This window comes from Otolemur garnettii, unplaced genomic scaffold (genome assembly GCF_000181295.1).
Source record: "Otolemur garnettii isolate 467f Iridium unplaced genomic scaffold, OtoGar3 scaffold00002, whole genome shotgun sequence".
Lineage (NCBI taxonomy): Eukaryota > Metazoa > Chordata > Mammalia > Primates > Galagidae > Otolemur > Otolemur garnettii.
This window is the reverse complement of record NW_003852397.1, coordinates 21,815,188-21,833,211: the sequence shown is the minus strand read 5'-3', so window position 1 is coordinate 21,833,211 and position 18,024 is coordinate 21,815,188. Positions and strand designations below refer to the sequence as shown.

General features: G+C 43.2%; 1 protein-coding gene across 1 annotated transcript in view; it reads right to left on the bottom strand.

Annotated features, from left to right (window-relative positions):
- The window catches only part of RSPO3 (R-spondin 3), an 83,864-nt gene extending 76,270 nt beyond the window's left edge, over nt 1-7,594 (bottom strand). The window contains exon 1 of the mRNA XM_003781649.3: nt 7,211-7,594. Coding sequence (XP_003781697.1) covers nt 7,211-7,307 — 97 coding nt within the window. The 5' untranslated portion in view covers nt 7,308-7,594. The remainder of the gene's footprint in view (nt 1-7,210) is intronic.
- Between the last annotated feature and the right edge of the window lie 10,430 nt (nt 7,595-18,024).

Here is an 18,024-nt window from a genome sequence, read left to right as displayed (position 1 = left end):
GAATTGGGCTGCAATAAACATTCTGATACAAATATCTTTGTTGTAATGTGATTTTTGGTTGTCTGGGAATATATCTCTTTTTTTTTTTATAAGCACAGGCTGCCTCTGAAAGCCTCCGATGGTAGGGAAGCTCTGTAGTATCCCTCTAATTGGTATGTTAAACCAGGTCCCTGTGACCCAAACCCAAAGACAAGATGGACCTACCCTATGTTGACTGATGCTGTGACTATGGTTTTCAGACACTAAACATTGTGAAGTTGGTGCATATCATAATTTATTCATTCTTTACATTGGTAAGTCACTTTTGAATCAGTAGGTGATGAATTTACTTCTAATAAATGAATGCTTGTATTTGTTTGTACTCTTAATCTTTATCTGCTGAACTTAGTTGAATAAGACAAGTAAGTTACTGTTTAATTCTCTAGACATGACTAAAACATTCTCATACTAAAAGATTGCAAGTTGAAGAGACTTCAGGGGACACTTGGATATAAATTCTTGATCCATCTCCTCATTTTGCAGATAAGGAACTATCAGCCTAATGAGGTAAAGGCACTTAACTGGGTTAATGCCTGGGTTATCCAGACATTAGTAGCAGCACTGAATCTTGAACCCAGGTCGTCAACTTTTTGGTCAACCTGTACCCAACACACACTGGGGAGTCTTCCTTCTCAGGTCTCAGTCTCTACCACAAACTTATGATACTTGCTATTCATGAAATTCTTAAAGGTCATGTAGAATATCAAGATGATGTTTTCACAACTAGATTCCATGTTTATGTAAAATATACAGACAGTTAAAAGGTATTTGATATATTTAATTGGGCAATAATATTCTTTAGTACCACTGAATTCTCCCTAAAATACTTCCAGAAGAATTTAACTATAGCAGATGGCAACTAGGGCCTTTGCTGAGATTATAAATAAGGCAGAAATGCTCTAATTAAGTAAGAGGCACCTGCAACCATATTTTAAAAAATGAACTTTGAAAAGTATTCGAATTGTGCATATGTGAAAAGAATTAAGGTATTTTCCTTAAAAGTTTCATGTTATTGAAATCTTTGAAGCAAAAAAAGGGACTGCTTAGCACACAATGGCACTTAGATATTTAGCATTCTCAGCACCCCCACCATGCCTGAGAATGGAATATTCTATGCTTTTCAGTATTATTTGATGACTACTTTAATCAGACTGCTAGTAATATTCCTGAATGGAAATAGCTGATGGTCAGAACTGAAGAAACATAAAAAATGTGTAGCAAGTTTTACAGATGTATATTTTATACTTCGGATATTTTGAAGTGAGTAGAGTGTCAGCCCCATATACTGAGAGTGGTGGGTTCAAACCTGGCCCCAGGCAAACTGCAACAAAAAAGTAGCTGGGTGTTGTGGTGGGCACCTGTAGTCCCAGCTACTTAGGAGGCTGAGGCAAGAGAATCACCTAAGCCCAAGGGCTGAAGGTTGCAGTGAGCTGTGATGCCACAGCACTCTACCGAGGGCAACAAAGTGAAACTCAGTCTCTAAAATAAAATAAAATAAAAAGAATTCCAGCATACAATGTTAGAGAAGAAATAGTCCTAATCAAGTTAGACATACAATTTCAACACACTGTCTTGCATGGTCCTTACTGTGCTCTCAAAACCAAATGATGTTTTCCTAATGGTAAGCAAAGTTGATTCTTACATTTCATGAAACATAATATCCACTGTGATGGCATTTCAAGAATTCACTACTTGGAAAAGAATTTTTTTGGGGGAGGGTAGTAATAGAATATGTGAATGAATAGTGAGAGAGAGAGGTTTAGGGCAATGTCCAGAATGAAACATTTGGTTAGCTAGAAAGGGGAAAGGATGACTTCGTAAGTCACTATATTTAGAATGGTTTTATATTTTGATAGTTCATTTTTGTAACTGCAGAAGGATCTTTGGTCTTAATTTTACACAGGCTCCTGACAACTTTAGATAGTGTTCTGTCAACATTACATAAAACTCAAAAGAACTATGGCATCTAAAAAAAGATTAACCATTTAACTAGAAGACATTTTAGACATTTAGTAGCAATCTAGAGTTCTCTATCCAGATTCAAATCATCTAAAAGGATCATATGGCAACTACATTCATTTTGTAGTAGTGTAGTAAGATGTGCCCCATAATATCTTGAAAATCAAATTTTACAAGTTGTATTTCCATTCATTGGTTTCTGGGGGACCTAATTTGTAGAATATTAAATGTCAGGGAAATATTTCATGGAGAAATAAGTTAGCAAAGCTTATCTATTCACAAGTTGAAATACTGTTCATATTGCATGCTCAAAGGCATATCATATAACGACATTCAATCAGTTTCACAGCCATTCTCATATTCTTAATTACTTAGAGAAATTTGGGACTAAAAGGACTATTTTAAAATTATGTTCCTAATGTTCTTGGTAAAATCTTTCTAGTGGAGTAATAAACACAGAATTAAATTATTATAAAACCTAGAAAAATTTAAACATCAGATAGTATAATGATGATTAAATTAGAATTGACAAAGACTTTTCTGATTACATTTAGATGTTGACACTTCTGCCTATGAGTTTGAATTTGTCTTTGATTTATACAGATATCACAGGACATGTGAAAGAATGTACTTTCTCCAGCAAATTCTGCTCATGTCTCTATCTGTAAAACAAGATCTCTCTCAAAAATAAGACAGACTGATGGCAAATGTAGACAGGTGAGAAAAATACATTGTAGCCAATATCTAAACTCAACTTTCCTCCAAAATTAATTCTACAAAATGCATAGTAGACTTAAAAGAATGTTTCTGTTCTATTAGTTAACTTGTTACTTTCTAGGATTAGCAATATATTCACCAACAGTGTCTCATAATTTCAAAGAATAGCTCGATGTCTGAAAAACATGCCGTGAGCAATGACCAGTATATTCCAGTAAGTCTGGTTTTACTTTATTGCCATTAAAATTGTTTCCTTTGTGTTCTCAGTCCTTTTGTTTGAAGTTCTTTATGAAAGACTTTAAAAAGTTTTGTAGATTGTACAATGAGCACTTTTCAATTAGTATGCATTAAATGACTTTTCAGAAGTTGCATTTATCTAGAATCTGAGCAATTAAAACCCAATTGATAGATGACATCTAGTAAAAGGATAGGAAATGGCATCTCATGTCCCTAACAAACTTCTAGCCCAATATGATCCTATCATACCTTCTGGATGATCACATAATATTCTATTTATGAAGCCTTATGATCATTATTCGATATTTAATTAGTTGATGTTAGTAACCAATATGTAACATACATATATATCATTCAAAATTTTCCAGTCAAGGAGAATAGCTTATTCTATAAATATATCAGATTAGATGATGATCTGGGAACAATTTATTACTTAATAAGCTTGATATCTTTTCTATGACATGGATCAGCATATAAAATAAATGTATAAATAATTTTTGAGATTCATGTCAAGGGGTAAGTTCCACCTACTGTTTGTATGGCTTTGGTAGGTCCCTAACCCCCCTTTTTAGGTTCCTTCTTTGCATGATGGGAAGATGAACACCCGCCTCTATACTTCACGTAGCTCCTTCAGGGCTCAAATGAATAATCCAAGTGAGATTGTGATGCACTAATAAGGCATGACAGCCATTATGACAGCAAAGATGCTTTTTAATTTTATTAGCACACAACCTGGAATTTAAAGGTTGACTTTCTCAAGCTGCGAAGGCTGAGCTGAAAATAATATAGAAACTGAGTTCAAGGTTCTTGACTTAGCACGTCGTATTTAAAGCTAAGGCATACCTCTAAAAACATTGCTGGTTGGGTACTTTTAAATAAAAATGGTACTTAATTTTTTTCTTGAATAAATTCAATTTTTATCATCTCTAGGAGCTGTATATCAACTCATGTAGATAAAAAGTTATTGTTCATTTATCTACCCACAACATAATAAATATTTAAAAATTATAAGACTCCTGTCTTAAAATCTTGTTTCTTTTGTATGAGGAAACATTAGTTTGTAACAACTAGGATCACTGGTTTGTAACCGAGTGGGGACAAATGGAATAAAAGTTGTTTTAGGGAAAACAGGACAATACTGATCTGGCTTTATTTGCTATTTCTAAGGATAAGCCATGGTCATTTAGAGCTGACAGTATTTAACACTGCATATGAATATCTACGTCAGTTTGTAAGAAACTTTTCTACCAAAACAATAAAGATAGCATTTTTTAAAAACCCTGAAAAACAGTTATTACACCTTAATTTCCTACTTCTCATATCTTTAATTACAATTTTAAATATTTAGGAATGTGAAGATATTTATCTACAGGCCAGAGGGATATTCTAAATATTCACTTTAGTTGCTTCTGGAAGAAAAAATAGGAAAACTGGCCTTAAAAAAAAAAGTTTTGCCAATACCTTATTCTTTTTAGTCCCTATTTGATAAAGAGTTTTATTCACTTTCGAGAGACTTCCAAACAAACTATATATACGAGTTTGCGTGTATGCAGTCTGACCGTGAGTTGCTGCGCATTTAACTAGGCTCTCTACCCTCCACCACCCGCCTTCCTTATTTTCCAAAAAGTCGCACTGCACCTGCCAATACAGTTTCGTCCGTCTCTTCAGAGGACGCAAGGGGTCGCCCCTCTCCTAGGATTGCGACAGCAAACCAAGTCACAAAAGCAGATTCAAGTGCGAAGGAGCATCGCTTGCAGGCGCTCTCTCCCAGACCCACTCCCACAGAATAATTGAAATTTCAGCCCAATTCAACCCTTTCCCTCTTACAGCCCCTCAACACAACTAGAGGGCGCCTTTGACTTGGCCTTGACACCATAAAGACAGGTCTCAAAGCAGTTCCCCCGTTGACTCCAAGATTCCTCTCCAGTCCCAGCCTAGAGGTGTAACGTCCCGCTGCTCCCCAAAGATCTGGGCAGCGTAACGCAGCAGCTTCCCTTGGTCCTCGCGGGGGAGGTGAGAACAAATGGACAGCAAGATTTCTTTCCAGCGTCTTCCTTCAGAAACAGGGGTCCCGGCTCGGCGCCTGTGGCTCAAGCAGCTAAGGCGCCAGCCACATACACCTAAGGTGGCGGGTTCGAATCCCCAGCCCGGGCCCGCCAAACAACAATGACGGCTGCAACTAAAAAATGGCCAGGCGTTGTGGCAGGCGCCTGTGGTCCCAGCTACTTGGGAGGCTGAGGCAGGAGACTCGCTTGAGCGCAGGAGTTGGAGGTTGCTATGAGCTGTGATGCCATGGCACTCTACCCAGGGGGATAGCTTGAGGCTCTGTCTCAAAAAAAAAAAAAAAAGAAACAGGGGTCCCAAAGCTGCAAACCGAGATGCCTCTGACACTGACAATCAGTAGCCTGCCTCTCCCCTGCCAGTGCGTGGCTCCCAGCTGGGTGTGTGTGGGGTGGGGGTGGGGAATGTTCCTTCGTGTAGTGAAGGAGGTAGTGGGCTGTGGGGGCCCAAGGAGCACAGGCTTAGGGATCGGGTAGAAGGAAGCAGGCAGCGCCTCCCTCCTTTCCCTATGGACCCCGGGACTCAGTTCTCAAGGGCAGACCCTACGGAAGAGGAGAGGGGAGAGGAGATGGGACCGCCAGGCGCGAGGGCACTGCTGAGCCCCAGGACGCTGCCTCCGCCAGGGGGCTTCTTGGCCTGAATTAAAGGGTGGGTAGGGGAGTCAGGAAGAATACAAACCATTCAGAGGCCAAGAATAATAAATAGGATGCCCTGCCATGTTTAGTTTAGGCCCTCCTTGCGATCTAGAGGCGGTGAGGCCGGACCAGAGCCGCTGGCGCTCCGGCCTGGCCACGTTTCTTAGAGGCAATTTTCAGGTGAATTAAACCTTGTCTGGCCCAGGCAAGCGGTACAAAGGGACCTTTCAGGGGACCCTCATGCTCAGGAGCAGGGCAGGGACAAATAGCGGTCGAGAAGCGATTACTAAATTTCCATATTACACAAGCCAGTGTTGTGTCCTCCAAGCTGCCCCTGCTCCTGCCCCGAGGGCTTCCCTGGGGGACCAGACGCAGCCTCTGGTAGTGCGCTGGCCCACACGGAGATCCGAGGGGCCCAGGAAGCAACATCACCCTCTACGCCTCTCGAGGTCCAGGGGAGGTTTACTACTCCCTCTTCCCCCAGCGCTCCCAACGGTGGAGCCAGGGTTGTTCTCGGCGGCTCTGGGGTCTGCGAAGGGACTCCCCATCCGAGCACACACATCACAGAGCAAGCGCACCAGACGACCCCGGAGCAGAGTTACGTGCCACCTTAGCTTTTGCGGTCTTATTTCGGGAAGTTGCTACCTTTCGACAGACAAAGTCTGGTTGGAGAGTGCGCGTTTCATCTCAGCTAGGGCACTTCTTAAAACTCCAGCCTCCCAAGTGACAGGATAAGGGACGGGGAGGAGGTGAGCGTGTCTAGGGGAACCCCATCCTCCTCGTGTGTGTGTGTATCTCAGCGGACACACTTGAGAGGGCCTGAGATCGTAAAAGGGCTCACATGTGACAGGCAAGAGAGTAACTGGAAACCGGCACCTCCGACTCCCAGAGGCTGGGGTTCGTCTGTCTTCAGCCCCCCAGGCGTGGGACGTCGGGTTGCTCCGCAAAAGCGGAGACACCCGAGACCCCGCGCCTTACGCGCCCCTTTGCTCCACTAGCGTGCGTCCAGGGACTCGGCCGAGCAGGCGCTGGCTCGCTAGCTGGTTCCCTGGGCCGCCGGCCGGCGCTTCGCAACCCCGACGCCGCTTTGAGGCCCCTGCCGAGGTGGCCCGGCCCGAGACCGCTACCAGAGGGGAGCGGCTGCCTTGGCCCCCGCGGCCGTGCCTCCCCCGGCGTTTACTCAGCAGTCAGGGACATCCTGCGGGCCTGGCGTCCTAGCTTCCTAGGGCTCGAAACCCCTGTCCGATCTTGGAAAGCACAAATCCCCAGAGCGAGTCTAACCAAGCACAGAACTTTCCAACGAACCTGAGCTACGTGGGGGGCGGGAGCCACGTTAGCGCCAGGTTAGCCGGAGCAGGATGCCGGAGAAGAGAGGGGCGCGGAGAGGAAAACGTGAGAGACGCCGTCAGTATCCCCAGAGCCCAGACTGTTATCTCCTTTGGAGGGTGTGGGGTGCGGGGCGGGAAGACAGCTGCCCCTGGGAGCCAACTCAGGAGCGGCTAAGCGACCCGACAGGTGAGAGCGGCGGGAGGGAGCAAATGCGTAAAACCCCCTGCACTTACTTCTTCGCTGGCGCCTTCCCCGGGAGGCGTTTTGGCTGCCGATGTATTCCATAAAGTTCAAAATAATAAAAAGCCAAGGAATCAGTCGCAAGTGCATAGTAACCCGGTAATGTTTCCCTTCCTTTTCTCCTTTATAGTTTTGACCGTTAATTATATTTACTGTTTTAAAAATATATGTAGGTGTTAGGCGTATATATAGAGAACCCGAGCAGCGGGACTTCACTCAGATCCGACAGGCGTGCTGTGATGGCAAGCGAAGCGGGGCGGGTGGACAGGGCAATCAACTATTGTACTTTCAAATTGTCCGAGCACTGAACTGCAGCGGCGTCTCTGGGGTTGCTGTCATCGCCGCGAAGAAGGGTTCCAGGAGCCGCGGGGGCTGCCTCAGGTAGCATGGTGGGCGGCGGCGATGGCCGCAGGCGGGATCCAGGCGGGCGAGCGGCGGCAGCGGCAGCCCCTTGGGCTCAGAAGCTGCGGCGGCAGCGGCTGGGGCCCCAGGAGTGCACGGGAGCGGGCGCCGTCAGCACCGCGGCCATGGCCAAGGGGCGGCGGAGAGACCCCGAGCTGCTTCTGGCTTTCGCGAGCAGGAGCCACTCCAGTGTTGGGCTGGACTCCCGGGAGCACCCCATAGGGGAGGAGGAGGAGAGGGAGGAGGAGAGGAGGGGGGATGGCTGAGGGGGGCGGGGAAGGAAACTGTTGGAGCAACAACCCAGAGCGACCTCAATAACTTTCAATTTCAAGAGGGAAAGAGGGAGCTGGAAAAGTACAGGCGTTGCGATTTGGCAGAGGGACGGGAAGAGGCGCCTAAGGGGTCCTGGGTCTGTGGCGGAGCATCTTTGGACACTGCTGAGACGGCGGGAGAAGAGGAGCGGGGGCAGTGAGGGAGCAGTGCGGAGAAGAGTCCCCAGAAGGGCAGCTCCGGCGGGGAGAGCTTGGCGCGCTGGGGCTGGGACTGTAGATGCCGAAGGTACTGCGGACCGGAGTGCCCCCAGTCCAGTGCGGCTCCTTTCCACGGCCTCAGATTGGGCGCACCCTGCTCTAGGCGGCCGAGCGCCCTCGCGCCCCTGCAGTCCCACCCCTCCCCCAACGTCCCCCAGAGCAAGGACTGGGCCTGCGGGAGCTCGCCCCTCGCCCTCTTGGCAGATCGCTGGAGGGTTTCTGGATCCGGACTCCTTCTCAGCCTTTCCGACCCTCTCTTCTGCTGCCTTTTTCTCTTTCTTTCAATAAAAGTAGCTGTACTGGTCGCCGGGCCGGTCGTCCGGAGGAAACTCAGTGGGCGCTGCCGGTCAGCTCCACCGCGGTTTACCTGCTCCGAGGGGGGAGGACCCACAGGTGTGTGCGCTCGGCACAGTCCTGTTGGAAATTCAATCGTGCTGGGGCTTTCTTCCAAACCAAGCCTTTGCTGTGGGTCTGGAAGATTCCTCCTCCCCCAGGCAATTCCCTCCGTAGTCAGCTCGCCGTCACTTGGCGCGCTCTCCCCCCACCCGCCTCCTAATGTTCTTGAGAGGATCTGTTGTGCATTCTGATTTCTCATTTGGGGGACTGGGAATAATATTTGGAAAGATTTCTCCTGTCTTAAGGAAGAAGTGGAAGGTCCATGACTTTCTTCCATTCCCAGCGTAAGTGGGGACCCATGGCAGCAAAGAATAGGATTCCCTGGCCCACCCAGGGGGTGAAGAAGAGGGCCAGCACCTCTGAGTCCTGTACACGCTGGCTGTTAGTCAGTGGTGAGCTTACCACCTCCTTTCCCCAGTAGCATAAGCTTTTGAGCTTTCAGTAGTTACTGAAAGAAGTATTTAGTTTGAAAGTCACAGGTTCACAAAGTAACTTTTGTATAAACCTGTCCTAAATGTTATATTTAACAAAATATCTGAAGGACTACCTCTGTACACTCTGTAGCATTACAGCTTTACACAGCAGCAAACTTCCTGGGAGGCCACTATGAAAAACTTCCTGATTCACAGACACTTTGCTAATTCTTATGCTCAAATAATTTTGGTTTAGGAAATCACTAAAGTCCTGTGGGAAAACAAGTAAGATTTGTATTTCTCTCTCCATGCTCCATTTATAATCCTTATTACTGGATTGCCATCAATTTATGTGTTAGAAAAAGAGGTTATTACTCCTGTCCACACCAGCTGGTAAGCTTGCAATGCTACACATTGTCCTATGTCTCTGCAGGCCTCTGGTGCTGTATTTGTTATACGTCCCAAAAGGCAGAATTGAGGCAATAAAATGGCCTGGATGCACGGGCATTTGAAATACACATTCTTTTCAAGATGCTAAAAATTACAATCTGAAAGATTGACCTTTCGATGCTAATTCCTTAATTCAATATCATTTATATTTTGCATATTTATGTTGAAAATTTGAAAGTAGGCATAGTTTTCTTTAGGTTTAGATGAAGGCAACAACCTCATCAAGATTATGATTTTTGCCTTATTTTTAAGAGTTCTCATTTACAACATTTGTCTTTCTGTAAAAAGACACACATACACACCAACACACACACACACACAGAGCTTCTCTGCCCTTTATCTAGTGCATAAAGTCTAGTAGTAAATGATTGAGTTTATCACTTTGAACCAGATGTTAAAGATAACAGGACAACTCCAATAATGATTATCCCAAAAGAAGTCACTATTTGTCTGAGCCTGTCCCCATCAGCTTTGCTTTCCTTCTTACCTAATACCTCAGATCCTGAGTATCTACACCATAAAACATGGGGATTTAAAGGCTATGGGAGGCTCCCTTTGAAAAGGACTCCAGAGACAGCCTTTCTAATCTGGGATACTTGAGCCGGATGGAATGAGATTGCAAAAGGGATGTAAAAAAGCAATTTGGTGAACAACTTCAGGGAAATAAACATGAAAGAAGACATTTACTTTTCACCGTGGGTTGTGCAGACATATGTTAGTTTGGACGAGAACAAGAATGGCAGTGTAAATAAATAAACAAAGTCAGTGAGAAGCTACAGTTCTTGAGCCATCCCAGAAAAAAAGTGCTAGTTGCAGAGGGAAGGAAAAGCTTGTCAAGGAATAAGCTCCGCTTGGAGGAAACATAAGGAAAACATTAAATAAACGGGGAGAGTCTTCTTTCTCTCTTGACGCTATGCTTTAGAATAACTTTTTCCTGATCCATGTTAATGTACTATTAAATGCGTGTTTACTTGCCTGGCTGAGTCTTACATTCCCTCGACTGACCTAGAAGCTTATGGAAAGCATGCCATGGTATATTTTGTTTAACATAGTACCCTCTCCCCCCATTTTTTTTTTTTAAATCAAGAAATCGCTCACAGAAGCCCGTGGCTGCCTGTGGATTGCAAACTCAAGCCTAAAGCAAGTTAAAAACCATAGGCTTAGCCTAGGAGGTCAACATTTGTTTGTTATTTTTCTCCAAAAACATTAGTCCCAGGGAATTTGGATAACTAAGGGTTTAGGAGACTCAGGCCAGGAGAATGGAATAGTTTTGGACCAGGATAGGAGGTTAAGCATATCCAGACTAGTTACTGCAACTTCTTTTCTCTCCTTTACCACTTCTCCCAACCAGGCAGTGACAACAGTAAAAAGTTATTTTTATCCATTGTAGCAGTGGCACTTTAAAGAATGAAAATGATTGTCATATTGTTGAATCCATATTGCAAATATGTAGAAGGGGGTGTGCTCCAGAAAGAAAGAGCAAGCCCAATAGTTTGGAAAGGGATATAACTAGCAGTGATGAGAGATGTTTGGCAAAGTCAGGGCTGACATCAGTCATTATACCACAGAGCTAATATGCAGATTTTGAAAATGCTCAACTCTCCAGTTGCTCAGATCTGAAGGCATCTGAGTCAGTAAGTCAAACAGGGTACTGCTGGCGAGGTCTATGTAGCTGATGCGGCTAGAAGTCATCCCTCAAACATAGAGCAGACAGCAGTATTTGAAAGCCAGAGAGATTCCTAGATGAAGGACAACTATTACATTTAGAGAAAGAAGGGAGATAGGATTATTATAACAATTTAAAAAGTGGCTAAACAGCCACATAGCATTAAGAACATGAGAAAATCAAGACCCATGATGGATTACTTGCTGTCAGCAAGAAAGAATGTTCTTCCTCCTAGATGAAGTTATGGGACATTTATAAATTTGTGGCAAGTACCCTCTGGTATGCCTATGTTTAAAATTCCTTTCTTTCACAAATCAGTTGATTACTGGGCTCACTTAAAATACGGATGTCCAATGATACTCAGTATAAAGAAGTCAATGCCTGAGAAAATGTTGCATGATTTTAGAGATTTAATATAAAGAGGCTGTTGTAGTAGGAAAGCATGAGATTAGGGAATCTGGGGGCCAAGGTGAGTGCTTGTTTTGTATTTATATGGTATTGTTGTGTTCCCGGTTTCTTCATTTGAAAAACAGGGAAATTCAACTCAATGAATTTCCAAAGTCCCTTTTATAATTTCCTCAATGAATTTCCAAAGTGCCCTGAAAATAATGGCAATGTCTCCAAATAAGAAAGAAAGACTTGTAATTGCAAATGTCAAAGCTATTTCAAGTTGTGTGACATCACAGCTTTAACTTATGGAATTGTGTTTAATTAAATAGCTCCAGATTTAGAAACCTGCTCATTGACTTTCTGGAAATGCTTAACCCATTACAAGAATCCTAGATGACTCTGGCCCAGTGAAGATAAACCCAGGACTAGTTTAATCCGTCTAGATCTCTGTAGACATTGGGACAACAAGGAAGACCAAATCTTAAACTGAGGATTCTGGGAAGACTGCTAAAGAGAGTAAAGGGCTTCTGCATCTCTTGGAGAAGAGATTTTATTTGGTTTTACAGGAACCATAGGTGAAGAAGATGCACTTACCTATCACTTAGGGTTTACATTTGTTACCACTGATGCAGTTGGGTATTTCACTAAGCGAGGACCATTCTTTTAATTTTGTGTTGTTACTTTCCTTTTTGGAATACAAAGTGGGAAATAACAGTCACTTTTTATTTTTTCTGTCCATCTCTTTGGATAAGAATTTATATCCAAATCTCTTTTGTCCTAGGGTCTTCTTCAGAAGATCAAGAGTGATGTTTGAGTATCTGTAGTTCCAGCTTTCGGTTGTGGGCTTACTGCCAAAGACATAAACATAATACAAGATGTAGAGTACTAGATGAGGGAACACAATAATGAACAAGTTTTTGGAATTGCTTTTCCATGTATCTCAAAATACTTACAACACATTGTTTCACAGAGGGGACAACTGAAGCCAGAAAGGTAGCCACTTACCTAAACTTGTAGAAAACATTCTCCATATTTTGGGTTACATCAGGATTTATTTTCTCTGCCTTTCATGTTTGCCAGGAGGTTGGGATTGAATCACCAGCGCTCCCTTCCTCTGGTTTCTGGTTGAGTTCAGCCAAAGGGGAGCAACTGCAGAGGATCAGAGCATGGGAGGAAAGAGTGATGCCACCTCCCCGCTTTGGCATCATTCTGGAAGTGGTTACAGTCCTTGGGAGACCTCAGCTCTGTCAGGCAGCCCCTTCGCATGATTCCATCTCCCAACTGGGTTTCAATACCACTTCTCACTCCCCTGACACGTTGGGCCTACAAGTAAAAATGGCCTTGCTTTCCTAGTTCCTGGGTGCCTCATTATCTCCTGTTGGCTCCTTTAACCCTGTCTGCACTATTAAAAGTTAATCATCTTATAAAGCTCGCTCTCTTTCAAAAACTCATGCTGCATCTCTAAGTGTCTGGACTGGGACTTGAAACCAGGCTGTCTGATTTTAAACCAGTGTTTTTCTACAGTATCATCCTGCCTTTCTAGAGGAATCCACTCTGATTACAACTGAGCTGGATGAAGAGAGGGGATCAGGGCAGGCGGAGGAAGCTAAGGTCAACTTGCCATCCATTCATCTCATAAATATTTGTTGATGGTGCCTACTGTGAGTGACTCCAGGCAGAACACTGAGGCAGAGATTTATGCCTGGCCTTTAAGGCAAGAATATCGAAGGAATGACTTTATGGAGTGTATTGTGCTCTGATTAAAAGCAAAGATGAAGTTTATAACAGAATCAAAGTGGCATGTGAAAGTATATAAGCACATGCTCAACGACAAACTTTAGGAAACATCTTTGCGAAGTCTTTGTTTCCAGACAAAATAGAACAAAGTCTTTCTCACCCGTGCACTTACCTATCACTTAGGGTTTACATTTGTTACCACTGATGCAGTTGGGTAGCTACTTTTGGTCAGCTGGTTACTTTCAGGTCAACGTTCACTGACTATGTGGCAAGTACCATGCCAGGCCCTAGAGAGGTAAAGCTATGGGGACGAGGATCCTGCTCTCAAAGTGAACAGCAGGAAGAAGGGAGGCAGACACAGAACCCATGCAAGTTTCCATGTGATAAGTGCTACGTGATAAGGGCTCTGTGGTATGCTGTGCGGAGAGGAAAGAGGAACAACGCTTGAGGGGTGGTAAGGAAAAAGATAAACTCTGCATCTAAGATTCCAGCATTGAAAGGACTTAGGGCCAATCGTCATCCGGATAAGGATTGAGTCTTTCCTTTGCTCTAAACCGGTCCTGATTCAGAGGTGGAAGTCTGAGCTGGTCTGCTGCTCTGCAGGGGTCAGTAGTCAAGGTTGGCTACCTGCTTGCCAGGGAGGCAGCCACACCCTACCCCGAGGGTGGTATCAGGCCCCTCCTCCTCCAGCAATCCATTGTGACTCCGTGGGTGTTGACTGTGGGGGAGTGTTATTAATGGCTGATACTTGTGTGGAGGTCTGTGTGGGTTAATGATTTGATGGGTTTACTGTAGCGACAATGTGGGCAGATTCCCCTCATGTGGAAAAAAAACGACATTCTACTTCTATTTCCTGCAAGAGTTTGAGTATATTTAGAGAAGTCACCAAAGACATGAGAGGGTTGCTCTCATTTTGTGGCCCCTCCTCCCTGCACCCACCCTCTCCTTCTGTATTCCTTTGGACCTGTTCTCCCCAGACAGTGTTCTGTGCCCCAGGCCTTATCAGAAGTCCCCGACTGAGTCTTATCCACTCAGCCTTCCAGTTCTCCCTACCGGAAAAGTCCCCTAAGCTGAATCCTAACCCTTGCTCACATATTCGTGATAAAGGGCTAGTTTAGCTCCACCCTTCTCTCCCACTCTTCCCCCAGATAATCCTTTCTTTCCAGAAACATATTTTGATTTCGGATGGCCTCTAGCATATGCCCCAGATGTGGGAGACATCAAGCCATTATGAGGAATTGGAAAAGGTCTGAGTGGCTGGTGGTCCTGACATCTGACTGCCAGCCTGCTACCACTCTCGAATTCAGCAGGTGGTGTTCTCTGTTTATAGGTAAGATTGACTCAGTGAGAAGAATTCTGCAAGAGGACAGCAGGAAACAAAGGACTTTCTTCCTGGAGGTTTTGTATCAGCTATGCATTGCTGTATCACAAACCACTACTAAATTTTGTGGCTTAAAATATACATGGTTTCTCACCACTTTGTGGGTTGACTGATTCTCCTGCTGATCTCCCCTGGGCCCTCTCATATGCCACATCCAGCTGCCAGATGTCGGAGATGGCAGGACTCTCTTTCCAGGTGGTTTTTCATCTTCAGAATATGGAGCCCTCTGGATTCCAGAACATGTGAGGGGACACTGCAAGGCTCCTTGGAAGTCCTCCAGTGTCCCTTCTACTGCATTTTATTGGTCAAAACCAGCTACCAGGGGCCAGCCTAGATTCCAGGGTTTACCCAACAGACCCTATCTTGTGATATGAGGAATTGCAAAGATTTGTTGGCTATTTTTAATCCTCTACAGAGCTAACGAGCAGGTTATTGACCCATGTAGAAAGTCAATCTTTGGAACCCCTTGGCTAGTCAGAAAACTGACACTGAACAAGAAAGCAAAACTGAGGTTGACCACACACACCTTAGCTCACCACTGATAGGGACTGTCTGGTTCTAGATTAGCTCTTTCTCTGAACTGAGCTTCAATTCTAGACTCAAAGTCTCATGATATCAAAGCAGCACAAAGTTACAGGCCATTTCTGGGACAAATTTTTAGTTTTAGATCCATAAGTAAAATGCAATTATGGTTTGGAACTTGCACAGAAAAATCATTGTGGTATTTTCATTTTAGGGGAAGTCACAAGGGTTTTCCTTGTACAGACAAAACTTTAATCTGTACTTTCTTTTTTTGTCTTGTCTCAAGAGCTAGAATAGCATTACTTAAGGTTTGTGCCTATGGAATAGAAGGTTCTTCATTAAAAAGAACCCGTGAGTCAATGCCTCCTTGCTGGGAGGCCTTTTGTCTAGTAAAATTGGCAGTCAGGCTTACCGTTTTAGAGTGCAGAAACATGAAGCACTACCTCGGTCAATTTCAGAATTCTGAGAGTTAATGAAATGAGGTATAATCATTTTGTCCTAAAAAATAAGCTTCCCTTAAAGATTTAGAGAATAAGGCAAGTAAATTAATGCATTTACTTCCTCAGTGTTACTCGATTCTCTGATTTACTGAAGAATGATATATTGGATTTTACTGTTTTATGGTGAATTTTCATTATTTGTAGTCATAAGAATCAATACTTGTTTTAAGGACTTTTGTAAATTACATATAATGTGGTGTCTTTTATGTTTTTTAAAAGATACATGATTTTATGGTCTGAATGTTGAAACTTAATCCTTAGGGTGATTTTCTTCAGAGGCGGGATCTTTGCAACTGATTGAGTCATGAAAGCTCCATCCTTATATAATAGATGGCTCAGGGAGCTCCCTTGCCCTTTGCTCCATGTGAAGGCGAAGCAAGAAGCTACTATCCTTACAGCAGAGAGCAAGTTCTCCCTAGCCAATGACTCTTCTGGTGCCCCTGATCTTGGACCTCTCAGCTTCCAGAACTGTGCCCCATACCTTTATGTTGCTTTATAAATTACTCAGTAAGTCTAAGATATTTTTTGTAGCAGCCCAGATGAACTGAGCACATGGTATAATAGTTAGAAATTCAAGGCTAGCTTGCTTTCTAATAGAAATACCTCAAGGATTTCTCCCTAGATAATTATATTCATGTGTTTAGCTTGTTTTTCCTCTATGTGGATAAGCACCTGTACTTATATTTTTCCTCTGTGTGTTCTCACTGTTGGAATTATTCACATCACTAGATGCCCTCCTCGACATCATCACATTTAGTAATTTATTTTAAATGCACATTTTCCCAACAAAGTTAATAATGAGGGAATTATTTTAATTAAGTTGCTGTCTTCTTAACAAATCTTGGAGACTCGGCAAGGGGAGAAGGTCTGATCTGTGGAGGGCTTTATGAAATGTGAGTATGGGGGAGACGTGTGTCATAAGGATACTGAGTAGGTATGGGAGGTGGAGAAGTGAGGGAAGCAATGGAAGCTGCAAGAAAAAGCAGGCCAAAAAGGGGAAGTGTGGCTGTTGCAAGGGTGACCTTTATTTTCTAGGGATGGGCCTATGAAGCATTAATATAAATTTAAATTGGACACCTATTGGAATCGACTAAACATAAGGAAAGATTATATAAAAGTTTGCACATGGATTGTTCTAAATGTAATTTAAAATTCCCTGACATAGGTTCATTTGAGATTTGGCATAAATGAGAAAGAAGAAAAATTATCCAGAACTTGCCCCAAAGATTGAAAGTGAGTGCATATATTCCATTGAACACAAGGAAGTTAGGCAAAACACATATACCATTTTTACTTTTCACCCATTTTCTTTTTAAAATAATTGTTATCAAAATTGGTGTTATTATTGATACTTAGCAGTAAGGATTGTTCGAAGGGATTTCCTCTGCACAACCAACTTCTAAATGCTTCTTTGGAGGAAACTTCAGTAGCAACATAGATATGTTTGACTGGATAGTACCTGTATTATATTCTAATTTAAAGACTACCCCACTTAAAGGAAAACATTTGTTTAAATTTATAGCACTGAAGTTTAATATTCTGGTTAATTTGAAGGTACTAGCTTTGAAAATGTTAAGCAGATGTATTTTTCATTCTATGAAAATTATGTTGCCTGTGATACTCTGCCCATTGACTCAGGAACATTTATTGTTTGAGGTAAGAGCAGACGACCCCTAGAACACAATGTCATTATTCTGCTTTGAGTTTCAAAGCTGCCTTCCTTGAAACCTTGCCAATATTAGTCTTGCCATGGCTTTGTTGACAGAAAGAGATTCTAAACTTCAAATTTCATTTATATATACAAGCAAAGTTGGGTCCAAATACACAGCTTCACTGAAAGCCACTGTGTAGCAAGGAATCTGGACCTTAAAATATCTTTATCAAAGGGAAGAGGATACGGAAAACTTTTCTGGAACTGGAGGGAAGAGAGTGGGAGAGTAGAACAAAAAAGTTAGACTCTAGTCTCCTTTTGATTAGAAGGGATAATTCGACCCCCATCTGATCAGTCTACCCCCAGACTAATCAGATGTGGTTAGAATTATGGACATTTAGGGCTGTGTGTAAATTGCCCATAAGGAACTTAAAGTCACATATTGGACGATGAACTAAAATTAATTTTGTGCTAGTAGGAACTAATAATTGCTTAATGGCAGATTTGCTTGGGGGGCCAGAGATATCTTATTCAATACTCAGGCATGGGTGAAAAGTGACCAAAGGAATTTTCCCTGAAATTCTGGCCCTAGTATGGGCTTGGGTGGTCACCATGGGGCATTTCAACCATTATCTCTGTTTCTCTTCACTTTTCTTTCTAGACACATATGGGGATTGCATCTCCCCATTTCTCCCCACCTCCTTTTAAAGTTATACATGAAATGTATAAGTTGAAAAAAATAAGATTAGAAGTGACATTAGTCACTTCA